The sequence below is a fragment of the Urocitellus parryii genome, chromosome 2, assembly GCF_045843805.1.
Source record: "Urocitellus parryii isolate mUroPar1 chromosome 2, mUroPar1.hap1, whole genome shotgun sequence".
NCBI lineage: Eukaryota > Metazoa > Chordata > Mammalia > Rodentia > Sciuridae > Urocitellus > Urocitellus parryii.
The window spans coordinates 135,360,800-135,380,009 of record NC_135532.1 but is presented as its reverse complement, the minus strand read 5'-3'; the positions used below and the strand labels follow the sequence as shown (position 1 = coordinate 135,380,009).

At 31.3% G+C, this 19,210-nt stretch overlaps 1 protein-coding gene across 1 annotated transcript in view; it reads right to left on the bottom strand.

Annotated features, from left to right (window-relative positions):
- Naaladl2 (N-acetylated alpha-linked acidic dipeptidase like 2) overlaps nucleotides 1-19,210 on the bottom strand; it is an 876,353-nt gene that overhangs the window by 467,575 nt on the left and 389,568 nt on the right. Inside the window, exon 5 of the mRNA XM_026382942.2 lies at nucleotides 941-1,091. Within this exon, the coding sequence (XP_026238727.2) occupies nucleotides 941-1,091 (151 nt within the window). The remainder of the gene's footprint in view (nucleotides 1-940; nucleotides 1,092-19,210) is intronic.

The following is a 19,210-nucleotide window of genomic DNA, read 5'->3' as shown; positions in this document are numbered from 1 at the left end:
AGAAAGAAATTAAAGAAGATCTTAGAAGATGGAAATATCTACCTTGCTGTTAGATAGGCAGAATTAATATTGTCAAAACAACCATACTACCAAAAGCACTATACAGATTTAATGCAATTCCAATCAAAATCCCAATGACATTTCTCATAGAAAGAGCAGTCATGAAATTCATTGGAATAATAAGAGACCTAGAATAGCTAAAGCAATCCTTAGCAAGAAGAGTAAAACAGGTGGCATCACTATATCAGACCTTAAAATATACCATAGAGCTATAGTAACAAAATGACATGGCACAAAAAAAGATTTTTAGATCAATGGTATAGAATAGAGGACACAGAGACAAACCCACATAAATACAGTTATCTTATATTAGACAAAGGCACCAAAAACATATATTGGAGAAAAGATAACCTCTTCAACAAAATGGTGCTGGGAAAACTGGAAATCCATAACCAAATGAAATTAAGCCCCTATCTGTCACCATACACAAAATTCAACTCAAAGTTGATCAAGGACTTAGCATCTTCTCCTTTTACTTACTAACCAAACCATGTATTCTTCTAGATTCCGAACTTTGAAGTAACACAGCTGCCCCAAAGTAGCATCAGATATTTCCTGTCCCGGACCATTTGTACATGCTTCCAACCTACATGGAGTGGCCTCCCCTCATGGTGGTGATCTATCAGTTTTCCCATTGTAACATAAAACATATTTTCAGTCTGTTTATAATGTTATAATTTATTGAGACAAAGTCCATTATAATTTATTTTAAAAGCTTAACTTGAACAGGTTGGCAGTCTCCAATTTTAAGAAGCTAAACTGTAAAATATGAAGTGGCTAAAAATGAATTGACTTCACTACCTCTTGATTAATTTAGGTAGCATGCCCTGAAAAATTGAATTCTTGTGACACTTAGAAGAATAAGAAGCAACAAACCTACCAACACTTGGGTAGCCAGGTGTAGAAGGGTCTCCTCCTGGATTCAGCGTCACCATGAAGTTATCATAGTTAATATTCGCAGTCTTTGGTAAATCACAAGGATCAATATATAGAAGAACACCTCCAAATCCAGCCTTTTCCAATAAAGAAATCTAAAAAAAAAAAAAACAGGGAACAGACTTTTAAAAATATTATCACATACATTCTGAGTTCATATAGCGCCATTTCATGAGTGTAGTTAAGATACTATGCCTTCATTTCCATTCCCTTCTCTCTCTCTTTTTTTTTTTTTCAAAATAAGCAGACACTTCAAGGGCTGAAGAAGCATGAATCTCTGGCTTCAATTTCCAATACCACAAAAAAAGCTAAATTCAATTAAAATTAAATTAAATAAGTAGGTACTCCAGAGTGTCTAATCAATGAGATCAGGCAAATGATTTTTCTACTCATCCCTTCCTACTTCCTCCCCATCTCTATAATATTTAAGTAGAATTCCTATAAAATTTGCATTTAATGTCAGTTGACTGCTTATGGAATTTCTCACTTCTTTTTTTTAAAAAAATGTCTAAGTAGATTTAGAATTTCTAATTTTGCAAGATTAACAGAGAAACACCACATGCAATGTTCCCCTTTGAAAAAAACTGTCCTGACTACTCTTATGTCCTTCCCTAGAGCAGAAATCACCGCAGTACTGTGATACATTTCCTCCAGGGCTATGCCTGTCATACCAGTTGTTAAACTGTTGAAAGACTTTCACACGTTTTGGCAAAGAGCCACTGTTCTGAACCTCCCCGGGACCCCACTATATAGTCAATTCTAGTCTCTGTCCTGGATGCCCAGACAGACCTGCCAGATAAGGCGACTAAGGGATTTACACATAAGCCAGTGAGAGGCCTCCTTCTGAATGATTAGCTTCTGCCTGGTCTCTGTCATTAAACATTTTGAAAATAGCCCCTGGTTACTGCCTTTGGAAATATTTAATGTAAAGATTCCCTTCTGTTCTTTAGTAAGTACACAATACATAAGTATAATGGGACAGATGAACTTGACACCATCCAAAGTTCTCTTTATCTTAGCTTGTTAAATTGATTTTATTTTTGTTATGCCTCTTAGTGTAACCTACCTGATTGTAAGGAACAGTAATCATGATTTGCTGATTCTATTTGTTTCCCATGAGAGAGGAAAAGTAATTAAGGAGCATTAAAGGAATAAATGAAAGTAAGACTAAGGGTCATATTGAGAATAGATAGTAGGTGGTTATTGTGTGACTTTAGTTAGTATCTATACTTCACTTCCCAATTATTGCTTTTACTGCTTATTGAGATTTGCAGTGGACTAAGCACAGTAGCTGTGTCCCTGGCTAGACCCTTCCTTGAGGGCAGAGGTCACTCTTATCTTCTCCATCATTGTACCACTTGCATTTAAAAGCATATAGTGAGCATTCAAGAGTATTGCTAAATAAGAAAATGCATGAGTAGGTATAGGTGAGGCACAGCAGCTGTTGAAGAAAATAGAGCCCTGAAAAAATACTTAAATGTACATATACTAGGAATAATAAAATATTTTTTACATACAAAATGACCTTAACTACAAAAGGAAATAATTTGAAAAGAACCTAATATAGAATATAAGTATACCACTTTAATGGTATCTGTCCTACTCCTTTAAAAATGTTCCATACATTACAATTTTTGGTGCAATAAATAATAATTTTTATAACAAAAACTACCATTGAGAACCTAAGTATAATTGACTCATATTTGCCTTCAATAATAAGCCACTTAGATCAGATTTCTGTTATTGTTTTCCCCTCAGTATTTTAATGGAGAAAAGGAAATAATTAAGAAGGAGAGGATGAATGAAAAAGGGGGAAAAAAAGAAACAAGGAATGAGTGAATATGATGAGGTCCAGATTTAAGTTACTCTTCAAATCCTCACCATCCTCACCACTTAAGTCTTTAGGGAGGGCTTCTGATATTACATGCTGAAATAGCTATTCTTTTTTGAAGAGGGAGAGTAGTAGGGATTAAACCCACGGTGCTTCATCACTGAACCGTTTTATTTTTTGAGACATGGTCTTGCTAAGTTGCTGAGGCTGACTTTGAACTTGCGATCCTCCTGCCTCAGCCTCCTAAACCACTGGGATGACAGGTGTATACTACCACACCCAGCTGGAATACTTATTCTGCTTGTTATAGGAGAATGAATAAAAAATCAAAATTCTTTGGAATATTAAAAATATTATTTTATTAACAATTCACTATTATTAGAGAGAAAAAAGATATGGGCAAAAACCAAAAACGAGAAAGTTCCCTTACATATCAAGAGGCATTTAGCATAAACATGACTAGACCCTTCTTTTCAAGGTTGATGCATATAAACACTTACACTTAGAAAATAAGACCATGTTAATACTATTGTGCAATCTGATTTCATTTAGTTAACAATACATAACAAACATTTGTCCTTGTTAAGTACATTTTTATATAATTTAATACCTGTCAAATATTGTATATATGATACAAATAATAATATAACTAGGTGATCAAATGTTATTTAAACAATATGTAATGTTCACAAAAAGCATTTTGTGTTATATTGCAGTAAACTTCCTAGTAGCTAAAGCTCTGCACAAATATCTACCTCCATGAAATATATTTCCATTGGTGAAATGTCTAGGTAAAAGTATTCCTGTCTTTATTAGTTTTGGTAACCTATGTTCCCTCCAGAGAATATAGCAAGTTATAGTTTTACCAGGTAATATGTGCAAGTTCAATAGTTTTACCAGGTATATGTTTAAGTTCAATAATCAAAAACTTATGTGTGTTTTGCTTTTTATGGATTCAGTTCTTCTCTGTCAGCTATGGTCCAAAAATATTAAATGTAATATTCCAGAAATAAGCAATTCATACATTATAAATAACATGCCATTCTGAGTAGCATGATGAAATCTTGAGCCATTGTGTCCATCCTGCCTGGGAAGTAAATCATCCCTTTCTCCAGTTTATCCATGCTCTATACTCTGTTCACTTGTTAAGTCACTAAGCAGTTATCCTGAATATCAGGTTGACTTCTGCAGTACTACAATATTGTGTTACAGTAACCCTTATGAAATAGTCTCATTGCAGTAACTTCAAAATGTGTAGTATTAATATATTATTAGAGATATAATGCAAAGAAATTGGAATATTTAGAATCTGTACATTAAATTTCTTCTGAGCAATTGGACTTTCTTCAGTTTCATATCTAACTTAATATTACCCTGTGAAAAACTAGTTTTATTTTTCAAAACTACTTGACAGTGTTTATAACCTAAAATATGCTGCATATATGACAACTACAAAATCACGTGGGATTAAGTATATACTGCATTAATGAAGCTATCAACATTCTGTTTATATTGGAAATACTTCTACTCTAATAAATACTTCAACCAGTATTTCATTTGCAGAAGAGAACTTAAATATTGTGCAAATTTACTAAAAGTGTATATCCAAAATGTTCATCAGTGATATTACTAATCCTTGAGTAGTTAAAAAATATATATTTCACATTGTATTTCTCAAGATAAGAGAAATCATTAAACCAACTTCCTACTCAAATGCCTTCAACCTCTTTTATTCAACTTAAAAAGGTTCTAACTCTTTGTAGTTTGTATGCCAGGGTTTGCTAATTCCCTTCACACTACATCATACCTTTACTTACATGACAACCCACAAAAATATACCCATCATTTGAAGGCTTTATAATACTGAAAGTGAAACCAAGTGAATTTTTATTTTGTTACTTTTTCCAGAAATTTAAATGATTTGGTTGGTACTTTCAATAGCAATAGATTATGACCTGTTTTGAGAAGAAACTTTATAGTTTCATCATATCTACAGTGCCTAAAAGACTGCCTAGAACAAAATTATATATTTTATTTTTGCTGAGTTGTTGACAAAATGAGGATATGTACCAACTAGCAAATGAATGAATGCATGAGTGAATATGGTACAAGTGTATCCCATAGTGTATATTATATTAATGTTATTTTGCTTTGCTGTTCATACCCTCTGACTGGAAGACTTGAAATAGATTTTGTTGTGGCATCTTATATGCAAAGTTAGAATGCGAGTACAAGTATTAAACCAGCTTACTTTAAAAACTCAAGTAAACATGCAATTAAATGTATTTTCTCTTTTATCCTCCTTTAAAAATACATAATTAAAAATAGGTCTATTTTGTATTGATTTTTGCTCTGTTTTGTTATCTAAGAGAGACAGGTGGAAAATAACCCAATGGGGTGTGACATTATGATTTGGTCCTGCTGACAGGGTCATATATGAATGTCTTTGACCAGTTTCAAGGTGGCTGATCACATATTTCTTGCTATGAACCATATTAATACATTTCTGCTTGTGTAAAGTACATGAAGTTAGGCTCTATCAATTGACAAATAACCACTTCCAAAATAAATGGCACTACCAATCCATGGACAACAGAGTAGTATTATTGAATAAACCTTAGAGAACTCTAAACTTTTGGGTATTATTTTCTCAGGATAGTGTTTTGGTAAATGAAAGTAGTCAAACTAGGTTTTTATCCTATTGTCTTGGACAATCAATATCTGGGCACTAGGTGGCTACATGGTATTTCAAAATTTAGGAACAATCATTCAAAAGAAAACTAAAAAGTCAGGAGAATAAAAGAGAAAGGCCCCTGCTCTGATTCTTACTAGTTAAGTTCTCTATTCATTTCTATTCTTACTTTTAACTGAAATATCTTTTCGAGTCCAGAAGGAGGAGGATATATTGTCCTTCACACAATTTACTTATTCATGGTATCAAGCAAGGATATATCATTTGAATTCCACACCAGGACATTAATTCATTCACAGTTGTTCCTAAATGGTCAATACATGCTTTTGAACCAATTGAATGTTAACTGTGCTCTTTTGATTGTCATTGGTCAAAATGAGTGCATGAGGGGCTGGGGTTGTGGCTCAGGGTAGAGTGTTTGCCTCACATGTGTGAGGCACTGGGTTCAATCCTCAGCACCACATGAAAATAAATAAACAAACAAAATAAAGGTATTGTGCCCATCTACAACTAAAAAAAAAAAAAAAAAAAAAAAAAGAGTGCATGAACTGCCACCTGTGTATCCGATACCAAAATAAGAACTTTGTGTTTTTTCCACCATTTAGGCTCTTTACAACATTCATTCAACATTATCATCATCTGAACTTCATAGTCCTCATGTGGGGGGAAAAAGAAAACAAAACCAAAGTTAAATATAATGCAAAAAGAGGACCTTAGTTTTACAGAAAAAAAAAATTAAGGCCTATTGTCATGCACTAAATTTTTAGGTCTTAGCACACATTTGAAATAACTAATATTTGGAGATAAAACTTTATAGAGTAAGTAAAGTTAAAAGAGGCCAAAAGGATCAACTCTAGTCCAACATGACTGGTGTCCTTATAAGAAGACAACCTAGAAGAACAGGCACTGAGAATAGGTCGCGTGAAGACACAGGGAGAAGGTGGCATTTACGAGCCAAAGAGAAAGACACCAGAAGAAACCAACCCGGCAGACACTTTGATCTTGGAATTTTAGCCTCCAGAACTGTAAGAAAATAAATTTCTGTGACATAAGCCACCCAGTCTGTCATTTTGTTATGGCAGCCCTAGCAAATGGAAAAAATACACACACACACACACACACACACACACACACACATCTGCTAAACTCCATACAAAGATTCAGGAATATAATTTGGATTAGAATCTAAGTCCTCTGAGTCAGTGTTTAGCCAAATTATCAATAATTTATTGTACCTCTACTAAGGGACAGGCACAATCTTTTATTTGTTGGTTTTTTAAAAAATTTTTTCTAATACTTTTTTTTTTTTTAGTTGTAGATGAACACATAGTACCTTTATTTATTTTTATATAGTGCTGAGGATTGGACACAGTGTGCCTCACACGTGCGAGGCAAGTGCTTCACCATTGAGTTACAGTCCCATCCCTATTTGTTGATTTTTATTCAAATGATTTGATATAAGTCACTTTGATTCCCCTTACACAGTTGCTAAAATTGTGATCAAGAAAGTTAAGAACTTGGCCCAGGGACAGAGCTAATAAGTGATAATGCCAGGGATCAGACTGGAGTTGTCTAAATTCAAGTCTGGTGATCTTTCCACAAAGTATGCCTTTCTTTTTCAATTATATGTTCATCCTTTACAAAGACAAATAGACTGGCTAAGGGGTGAATTTATAAAACACATCAGATGTTTCTTGCTGTGATCTGCTTTCCGAGAAGACACTGAAATCAATACTGTGAGAATTATATGCCTGTTTGTCTAGATTGTTAAGAAAAGACCTGGATTTGTGCAATGGTACTGTCATGGGGACCTGTTCATATCAAAAAATAGATTGAGGTATTTTAGATTAAAGACTCATGACTATAATAACATACAAATAAATGTTTAAAACAGTAATTTAATATTTTATAGACAATTATTATTAATTTAAATTAAATAGTTCTGACATATGTAAATAAAAATGATGACAGATTTCTTTAGGAGATATTTTTAATTCTTAGGTTTAAATTTTATGTTATTCTTCTTACTTGAAGTTATTTTTTCTATGAGTATGTTTGTAGAACAATAGTTTTCTTATGTATTATATTGTGAATATGCCATTAAAATAGGTTTGTAACATTCCTGCTTGCTTTGTTATATTTCAGAAATAAATAAACTCACATTGTTTGTTCATTAAAATTAAAAAAAAATACTATTAAAGTAAGGAACATTCACCATGATCAAACAGACAATAGGCAAGGTGTGATCACATTACTCTTCTTCAAAAAAAAAAAAAAAAAAAAACACTGAACACCTTAATTTGAATTTTCAAACTGTTTTGCTTGATGTTCTATGAGATTAATAAGAAGAAATGGCCTCTTCTTTTGTCAAGAAAAAGTCTGGAAATCATTCAGTAAGTTAAAACTGTTGCAGAGGTCTGAAAAACTTCTTTTGACTTCTATCATTACTATTCAGGAAGGGGGGAGGGAAAGAAATGAGGGAGGAAGAGAGGGTGGGTTGGAGGGAGAGAGAAGAGAGGGAAGGATCCCCTGTCTCATATATCCTTGTATATTTATTTTTCATTCTACTTTAAACTAATATCTCATTGTAGCCTCATAATAACCCTCTGCAATTATTCTTATTTCACAAATGAAATGATCATGACATAAAGATTACCAGATCAAGACCACAGAGTTAATTAACAACATATTTCAGACTGGAAAAAATGTGTGCTCATTATTTTCCTGTGCTTTTCTCCCATAAAGATATTCTGCTTCCAAATAATGGGAAAAAAATAATAATGTGGCTTTGCAAATTTCTTTTTGTTCTCTAAATTTATATTAAATTATTTGACAACTTTCTCAACAGTTGTTGCATGGTAAAAGCCCAGTCTTTAAAAACATGACATTATTTTTTCAACTGTAGCTTTACAACATTGAGGAGAGGTTTATATTCTATTTTTCTACCCTTTACTTCTTTCCATGGGGAATCCACCTATGTAGCACGGACATATTATTATAGGTCCAAGGTGAAGTATACATGGCCAAAGAGGAGATCAGAAAATAATCCCTAAGCCCTTTTTTTATTTTCAGAGACAGGAAAAAACACTGGTGGAGGTCTTTTCCTCTGTTAAGGGGACACATGGACCCAAAGATAAAGGTCTTAGGTCTCTATCAGTTTCACTAATATGATTATATGATTATTTAGTATCAGTCTAAATAAGCCATCATTAAGTTGGTTCCTGAATTTAAAAGACTAAAGAGCATTTATCTTTAAGAATTTCTCTATAAGATTCTATTCTTCATAACTAATAATGGTGGTGGGAGGAAGCCAAGCTGATTTCTTTCCATCTCTAGACCTGTTGTTGCTTTTAAATGAAAAAAAATGCTGTTCAAAAGGAAAAGAAAAAGGGGATTATTACTATATATAGAGAAAAATTAAGTGTCAAAGATGCTAAGATTCTGACTTTGCCACTTCCTATTTTTAGTGCTTATACATGTAAATATATGTGAAAGAAGAAGAGACAGGAATTGGGGAGATAGAATATTGACATGCAAGGATTTCTGGAATTATATAATTTTCTAGTTTAATAAATAAGATGAAAAAAAAGAACCCAAAACCCCCAAATGTTCTTTCTCATTTAGTCTGTGAAAATTGCCTACATTTAATTGTGTATGATTTGCTACAATACTCTTAAGTAAGAGCACATTTAAATGAATTCATAATAAATGGATAGTAATTAGTAAGAATGAAATACATCTAAAGGTATCTTAGAAATTAGTTGTTGATTAGGTTTATTGACAAATAATTTTCTGATTTTTCAATATCTGTAAGAAACCGCATTTAAGATTTTAATTTCTATTACCTATAAAATCACTTCTATAATTAAAATACTCAACAGAACTCTCATAATTTTCTTTCATGTAGAAGAAAAATAACTTTGATGACTAGATGTATATTTAACTTTCAAGGTCTTCTTAATTTATAGCATTATGAACCATCAAATGAAGAAAAAGAAAAGATAAAGTCAATATTGGGCAGTATTTTTTAAACTGAAATATGTATATATGACTCTTTTCCTAGATATAGATAACTATGAAAAGAATATGAAAGCTAAACAAATGAATATTACCATTACATGCACATGTCATAATACTTTTAACATTTTGTCATAGAAAAACCTCAAATCTTGCAGTTCCTGCAAGGTCATGTTATAAGCTATTAGCAATGAATTTGCATTCATCTAATTTTTTTTTTTTTAGCTTGCCTAGCAAGCAACATAGCACAAGAAAATGTCTCAGACTAAGAGTAAGATGTCTTGTCCTGGACCAGCCATTAGTCAGTGGATGCTGGGCATACCATTGAAAAGCTCTACAGTTCAATTTTCTCATCTGTAGAAAGAGATGACCTTTGCTCTGCCAGTTATACAAAATGACTGGGAAAGTCAAAGGTGGTAATATGTCTGAAGGATTTTGTAAAGTGCAAAATGCTACATAATATGCAAGTATTTTTTTTGTTTTATTTTGCTTTATTTAATTAATTAATTTATTTTGGTAGTGATGATGAAGGAGGATGAGGAGCAAAAAAATTTGGTTATTATGGGAATGTAAATATGTTTTCCTTTGTCTCAGGTTGGGAATAGTGTTTACAAAGGGGGAAAACATTTTTATCCTAAAAAAGTTTATTGATATAAAAATGAAAATATTTCATGGGTTTATTTCCAAAAGTAAATATTCATGTAAAATAAATATAGTCTTTTTTGGGGGTGGGGGGTATCAGGTATTGAACTCAGGGGCACTTGACCATTAAGTGACATCCCCATCCCTATTTTGTATTTTATTTAGAGACAGGGTCTCACCGAGTTGCTTAGTACCTCACTTTTGATGAGGCTAGCTTTGAACTCAAGATCCTCCTGTCTCAGCCTCCAGAGCTGCTGGAATTACAGGTGTGCACCACCATGCATGCCTACATAAGTACATCCTTTTATTGTCATTCATCTATTACCAGGTTGTCTACTCTCTATTGTATGTTAAATTGAAAGAACCATGAATCCTAAGACCTTTGAATTTGTCTATATATTTTTCTAAACTATTTTATGTTTTTTAAATTTTATAATTCTATTACTTATAATATTAACATATCTTCCTATAATTAGTATAGTGATTTATTATATTTTCCTCACCAATCCATGACATACTATTTTGGTCAGCATATTATTTATTTTTTTTCCATTTAAAAAAAGAAATGTACTTCATAGAGAAATACTTCCTTTACCGCTCTTGAAATTAATTTATTTAATTATGAAGAATGAGTAGTAGCAAAACACAAGAAGTTAAGGGACAGTATCACTTCTGGGCATGCTCAAAGATCACACATACTGGAAATGAATTAATAATGGCTTCTTCTGGTGGGATACAAATCAGATGTATGCTTTGTATAAAGAACTGAATTGCAATAGAAAGAATTTCCATGTTATTTTTTCTAATTTCATTGATTGGAAAGATTCTACAAAAGAGACAGAATGCTTGCTTCTTTTTCATGTAGTTTATAGATCAGCAGTTGTTACCTTTGCAATCTAGTCTGGCAGAAATTGACAGGGACTTTTTGCAGTAAAAACTCATGGAAGTGAAAGTCAGAGTTGCCACTTCTCTGGCCCAGGATGTCATTTGAATTTCTTGAGGTTCACTATTCTCTTTGGGGAGAAGAAATAAATTGTCTACATATATATTTTCATTCCTACTTTAGACATTGTTTGAAGAGGAAAAGGCAGCAAAGACCCATTCTGACTCTGACTTATCTCCTTTAAAAAAATTTTTTTTAGTTGTAGGTGGTCACAATACCTTTATTTTATTCATGCATTTTTATGTGGTGCTGAGGATCAAACCCAGTACCTCACATGTGCTAGGCAATCGCTTTACCACTGAGCTACAACCCCAGTCCCTGACTTATCTCTTGATAACTAGATTAACTGTTAAATCAATTTACAACATTTCTCACCACCAACAGATATTTGGGAATATAAAGCATTATTTCAATAGACTCTATCCAAGGTAACTGAGGCAACACTCACTTCTCCTCTCCACCTTCACTTCTACTTCTTTTCCTAGTTTTAGTACTGTATCAAGATACAATGTGGAGAACACATACAGTTTAATGTCTAAATACACAGCAGGGGTGAAAAATGACACCTCAGTGAGACTCAATGTAATGAATAGCATGAGAGTAGCACTGAAAGAATCAGAAACAACTATGAAAAATTTAAAGAGGAGAAATCATTAGTACAACTGATCTTGTGGCCCAAAGCTTCTTTCCACATGGCATGGAAATATCACAATGGAAATACTTCTCTTTCTTTTATAAGAGAATAGTTTTCTACACAGAAATATCTGTCCCACATTAATACACTTATACTTTATTAAAGCAATAATGTTTAAGCAAAGATTATATTTAAGCCAACATATCTACCTTTTCCCTAGGGATTTATATAAACTTTATTAGCTGTTGTGCACATCAAATGGGAGTAAATAATTACTTTGTTTTTTTATTTAATTGAATACGTTTTGCTCATGTTGTGATAACAGGTTTATTTGAAAGTAAAAGTAATTTGTTATAGAACAGCAGCTTTTATAAATGGAAATGTCTACAACATAACATTGTGAGATGTTTAAATATTAACCAGACATATTACTCACTCGCTATACTAAATTTCAGAAACTTAATACAAATTAAGTACATATTTTATTGCTAGATCTTGCTTACCAGTACTAAGAAATCCACAATGTTCAATTCTAATTAAAAATGAAATTGAACTGCAATTCCCTAGAAACAAGGGCTGATCAGACTCAATAAGCTTTACTTAATTTATTTCAGAAACAAAATAATTGAATTGCTCATAGACAAAGACAAAAATGCTTATATTGTTAAAGAAATACATGCTTCCAAATCTTCTAAGTTCTACTTTTAAATGTCAACAAATGATTGCATATCCCATATATGTTTTAAAACATTAAAGAATATTCCATTTATCTTTATCATTTATGATTTCTATTTATGTACTTAATATGGCTGGGTACACATTACATACTTGATTATTTTTTAAAATTTTAATAAAAGTAAAAATATTGCTATTTCTCATTATAATTTATTTTTCTACTTGGATTCTTAGTTTTAAAACTGAGGTTAAAAATGCTTGACTTGCATCATTTAGTTAATACAACTATTCCAGGAGATTTTTATGCTTACTCATTATATTCTTTATTTGTATTTTGTTTTTTTTAAATTTTATTTATTTTAGAAAATTGTCCTCTGGGAGGATTACAGTTTTTCCACGGTTATGTTATCTCTTAATAGTGTGAAGGCTGGTTTTAAACTAATAGGAAAACAAAAATAGAAAAATAACCTGAACATGAAGAGTGTACTATTGGTAAAGAGCAAGACAAATGATTCTTTACTCATTTCTCTTTCTATTTTGAACTCTTTTATATAAGGATTTGGTTTGACATCACAATGATCCTACCATATCTCTGGAATCTTCCTGAGATGAATAGCTTCATCTTCAGAAAGAGTGCTCTTTCTAAACAAGTTTGGATTAAGGAGTGATGATTTTAGAATACTCCCAGATAGCATCTCTAAGCAGCTCTGTGCTTTTAAATAACAATAGAAATGTAAATAACTGAAGTTGTCCTATGCTGAAATGTGAACATTGATAATATTTCAGAAGATTGAATTTATGCAGAAGACAAGCCCATCTGTTAAGGAATTCATAGAAGCCACCATGGCACTGAGCAGAAAGTTTTAAAATTCACTTCTCTAATAACAATACCTGTCTAATGTATATCAAATAGATAACTTAGATAATATGGATAACAATTTGAAATAGACATATGCAAAGTAGCATTATAATTATTAATTATGACAATGTACTTTATTAAAAGACCTAAGCAAAAATGCTTAAGAACATATATATATATATATATATATATATATATATATATAAAATATTTGGATGGAATCATCAAATCAGAATATTAAAAAAGAACATTAAAGTCAAAAAAAGCATATATGTTTTTGCTTTAAAAGAAAACAGATGAACTATTATGTTAAAATTTGAGATGTCTGAATTAAACAAAGGGAAAGAAAGCCTATAAATGTTTTTTTCAAGAAACATTCTTGAAAAATAATAAAGACTTAAAATAAAGGAATAGATATCAGGCAAATAAAAGAGGTGAAAATTTATATGAAATTTTTGACATTAAAAACAATAAAGATTAAACATAAATATTATATAATGATAAAACAATAAAGAAATAGATAAAATATAATGCCACTACCTGATTGCCCTAAGCAACATTAAGGCAAAAAAATGTATTAGAAACATGAGAATGAATTCTTAAATAGAATTATATACATTTACCTCTTTCAAAATTGGACAAGTTCTGAAAGCAAAAAATAAATAAAATAGAATAAGGAGGAGGATAAAAGGAGAAGGGCAAGGAGGATGAGAAAGGCTATGCAGGGATTCAATAATAACTTTAATATACAGAGAGACTTGTATTCCGCAAAGGATACACAACACGTAAGCATTTTTCATCAATATTTCATAAATTTAACCACAAAGAAAATCTCAAATAATATTAAAAACAAGATTTGTATTGGCCATATTGCTTACCAAAATCCAATCAATTAGAAATAATAATGTGATATAAAAATTAATCCATTCACAAACAACTTTGGAATTACAAAGTAAACAAAAAAATCTAGATTGCAATGAAAAGTAGAAAAAACAGCAACAAAACTTTGCAGAAAAAATGGAACCCTAGATAACATATTATTTATATAAATTCACACATAGTTTACACAGAAACTTAGCTTTCATTGTAAAAAAATAGAAAAAGAAGTACAAAGTTAAGTAGAAATAGAAAATTACTTAATATAAAAGTAGAAAAATGAAGTAGAAAATAAAAGAAAGAAAAGAACATAATTTAAAAGTTTATGGATCTGAAGATGTATTTGCTCACTAAAATATCTGCAAACATTAAGAATAAAACAAATTCATCACAACTGACAGCAAGTGGAAGAGTTCAGCATCTGGGTAAATTAAATAATCTTAAAGCAGCCTGACAATGTCCCCAGACTAAAATAAGACAAAATATCCAGCAGTGGAGCATCTGGTCTGGCAGCTGCTGAACACACCCTGAGAGTTAAAACAAGCCTCCATGCACGTGGAAGCTAAAGAGTAGACTGCCAAGAGGAAGGTCCTTTAATAAATCCAAAGATGGACAGAATCAATGCCAAGAGTAGGCATGTGCCATTTTGTCTCAGTTATAAAAGCCAAGTCTGCAAAGAAGACAGTCATAAAAGGTTTTAATAGAGAGTTTCAATTGCTGAATATTTAGGTCAAAACATTGGGACACACTGGCATAGTTGTTAATTTTCTGGTTGTAAAATTTTCTGGTTGATGATGGCAAAAAGGAAAGAAATATAGTGTCTTCTGCATCTGGATTGTTGAAGACAAGAGTATTTACCCACTAACAAGTTGATTCTGCAAATCCAAAAGCTCATGACTTTTAATTTCATGACTGACACTGATGTGAAAAGAAGAAGACAGGTTGTGAAAATGAATACGGAATAGTATGGTTCTTTAATTTCCCTTCTACTTCTTCCACATTGTGGAAAAATGATGGCATTTTTATTATTAGTTTCATCAGGAAAATTTCTTGTTAAAATTTATCAACAATAAAATAAGACCAAGAAAATTGCCATCTATATTTGGTTATAAAGCCACATCTCTAAACTTTCTCCATTTAATGTAGAACAAAAAAATTCTAATTCTGTGAATATTCCCACTTTCTTGGTTTACTACCTAATACTTTTGCAAGTATTTCAGGTGCGAAATAGAAAACCTCTACTACACCCCAGCCTGCAGACCAGGGATATCCTGTCGTCTCCATAACTAATGTCTAGAAAGGAGTGTGGTGAAGTAAGGCAACAGATAATTCATGAAATCAATTGAATGGAACTGTATCATTTCAGACATCAAAAATTTTTGACAGAAACCACTATAATTTCCATGTCTAATCTGTGAAAAATATCATTCAGATTCATTGACATTATCTATCTTCTTCAGTTGTATGAAACCTAATGAAACTTAAAAAAAAAAAAAAAAAAAAAAACAGAGAGAGAGAAGAGAAGCCAAATCATTGTTGAAAGATCTCTGTGGGGTATCTTAAGAGAAATTATAATAACCCAATTTCTATGGAAAATCTTAAGGAATAATTAATAATGTATAATCATGATATTATTTAATAAATATATTCATGTGAGTGTTTAGGACACATTTTAGGAGTTAGAAAGCATGAGGTAAGTCCTGAAATTGAAGAAATGGTTTTCTTTGTGACAATCTCCATTTTCATACTTTGTAAGTCAAAGCCCTCTCTGGAAGCCTTGAAAACCACATGATTGTTACACAACATAATTTTCATTGACTATTTTATCCATAGAAATAACCACCATATGTGTCCTGACATACCTTGCCCTTTTATCTATATAGCAATGCAAAAAGATTGGTGTTATCAATTCCCTTTGACAAATGCAAATGATAGAGCTGAGAAAAGAACTATGTCTGTCTGCAAAGCCCATTTTTTTCCCCCATAAAATGGACTGACCTGTATACCAAGTATATGCCATATGTTTGCCAAGGAAATTACAAGTTCCACTGAAAGCTATGTCTACAGATTATCATTACAATTGACAATGTCTATTATTGTCATTAATTTCTTATTACTTTCAATAGTTTCTTTCAATTTATCTTTACATAAAATTCTTTTCTTTCTCTTGCCTTTAATTTTCTTAAATATTTCATTGTTTATATTCACAAATATTATGAAACTATATATATATATATATATATATATATATATATATACACACACACACATATTTACCCAGAGATGGATAAATATATACACACCAAGCATGCATTTAATATTTGTGACTAAATTTAATTCAGATAAGAACCAGATCTTCTGCCCTGATGCTTATGAAATATTTTCTGCTACATATTATTTCCTAACATGCTACAACATAAAACATCATGTTAAAGTGTAAGTATGTTTAGTAATAAAACATGCTTAACTTTTTTAAATGTATATCTTTCCTTTCTACAATGCATGGTCCATCAACACAGTCCACATATGGAGATGAATGTACATATTTGAGTTTACTTAAACAGTCATATATAGTAAAAAATTTACTATCATGAAGAATATGTAAAAAGTTATGAAAAGTATAAAGCCTAAGGAAACTTAAAAAAATGAGAATAGAAGCCAAATCATTGTTGAAAAAATCTTTAAGTCACACCTGGCCTATCATTAATTAAAGTGGACAAGTAATAATAAATATTAATGACCTAAAAGTTGATCTATTGAAATACACAAATGTTTGCCTTTGACTCATTCTCATCCATCATTCATCTAAAAAATCATTAATTTATTTTTTTCTTTCTTTTATATTACTTAATTCCTATGGTATTGTATATTTCAGATTATAATTCCTTGACTATTGTAGTAGTTATTAATTAAGGATCAGAAGGAACATTCTGTAATCATTCTGTAAGTTATAGATTACAGATTAGACAACTCAGAGTTCTCAAATAATTAATCATGTTTTTTAAAATGAGAAATTATTCCTTACTCTTCTTACCTTGAGATCAATTATAGCTTTCTGTATCTCCATGATCAAATTAATTTAATTCTTTATCTTCTTAAAGTAAAATGAAGCATCCCTTTTGTACCTGACTAACAGCTGGGTAGTCACAAGAATGAATTTAAAGAATTAAAGGTGTTCCCAACTGGAAAAGCATCTGAGTTTATTATATATGTACATCTTTCTTGCATTTTTGTCTCAATTTAGATTCTAAGCAAAGAGCTTCAAACCCTCAGACTGTAAGAGCATCAACATTATGAAGTAATCCACAATGAATACCCACAGCAACTGGTGTTATAATTCAAAGTTAGATGTCATTCATTACTGAACAAAAGGGAGAATGATTTTAGTCCAGCAGAATTTCATCATTTGCATTCTTTTTGGTATACATCAGTAATTATCAATCCTGCCAAATTTTTCATTTCAGTAATTATTTTCTTATTTCTCTTCTGCACCCATCTTCCTTATATCAATAGATGAAATCCTGGATAATTAAATATGATTTAATGTAAGTTTTCATATTCAGTGAATCAGAAATATATAAAAAAAAAGAAATTGGAATTAATGATGTTTTAAGAATACAAAGCAGAAAAGACAGCTGCATGAGTTTTTATGGTAGTATATTTAAGTTGTTCCATGTATTATGCTGATACTTACACTGAGGTCATTACTTTTATAGAATCCATGGAACTTCAAAATAAGTATATGATGATGTGCTTCTTTTTACTTGTACTTAAAAAATGTTTCAATAGATAACCCGAAAGTTAGTTTAAGGGAATCACAAGGATTTAACCAAAGTAGAAAAATAAACAATGATTTTCACCTCATTGAGATATAAAGCATTCCTCAAAGGAAAAACTGTTTTCTAGTTAAATTCAAAAGTTGTCATTTTATGCTAATTTAAATGAATGCAGAATAAAAATGCATAGCATAAAACTGAGAAAGGAACTAGACTTTACTGAAGGCCAGCCATCTGGACAGGAAATAGGAACACTGGGCTGAAAGACAGGGTGCCCTAGAAGAATTAAGGGCAGGAATTAGCAAACTGAGAGATCTGAAAATTCAAGAGTTTTTAAGATTTAAGACTGGCCAATACTGAACCAAGAAAAATGAAGTTCAAAAAGAATAATTAAAAAGTGCTTTAATTCTCTCCTTCTGTGAGATTCTTGTTTCAGAGGCTAAAGAAAATAATTACTACTTTTTATAATTTTCATTGATTTTGATCATATTCACAAACAGTGATCTTCATCCTCCACAAAGTCATAATTTATATCCAACAATGTGATCTCAGAAGCAGTTAAATTAAAGTGGGTTTTTTTTAAGGAATTGCCTACCTACAAATTTATACGAATAAAATAATTATGCAAGCTTTCAGGTCTCTTCAGCTCATTGCTTGTCAAGGTCATGAGGCAAAGATGCTTTACCACAAGTTGATTAGAATGGATAACAGTTTCACTAAAATTCTAAATAAAGTCTACCAAGAGAATGTGGAAAATTCAGTGTTTGGATATGAATATTTTGTAGCTTTGCTCTGTAGGTCTTATTTGCAAAACCTTGTAAAATTAAAATGCATTGTTTATTAATTGAGCTATCATTCAATATGGACTTTTGTGGGTGTGCTATAGTAGGTACTGTTCTATGGTCTGATACATTAAATAGTAAATATTAATGCTCAACTATTTCCAGGTATTTTTCATGAGGAGACAATGGATTCACAGGCATTAAATCTTCAAAATCTGTTATATGTTATATCTGGCACTACCAGATTTTATATAAAATAAAAATATTATTTATCATATAAAAGGGAAAGTACCTACCTTACTTCCCTGCAAAATAAGGTACTTCAATCTACATTGTTATAGGTATGTGCCACAAGAAAAAATAACAATAAAATCAAATCTACAAGTGACTATGTTAACATCAATTATCAGGTCTCAACAATTATGCTTCATGACATGATATACCATAACAATAAACAAAGAACAATTTAAAAATGTGAATTACCAGT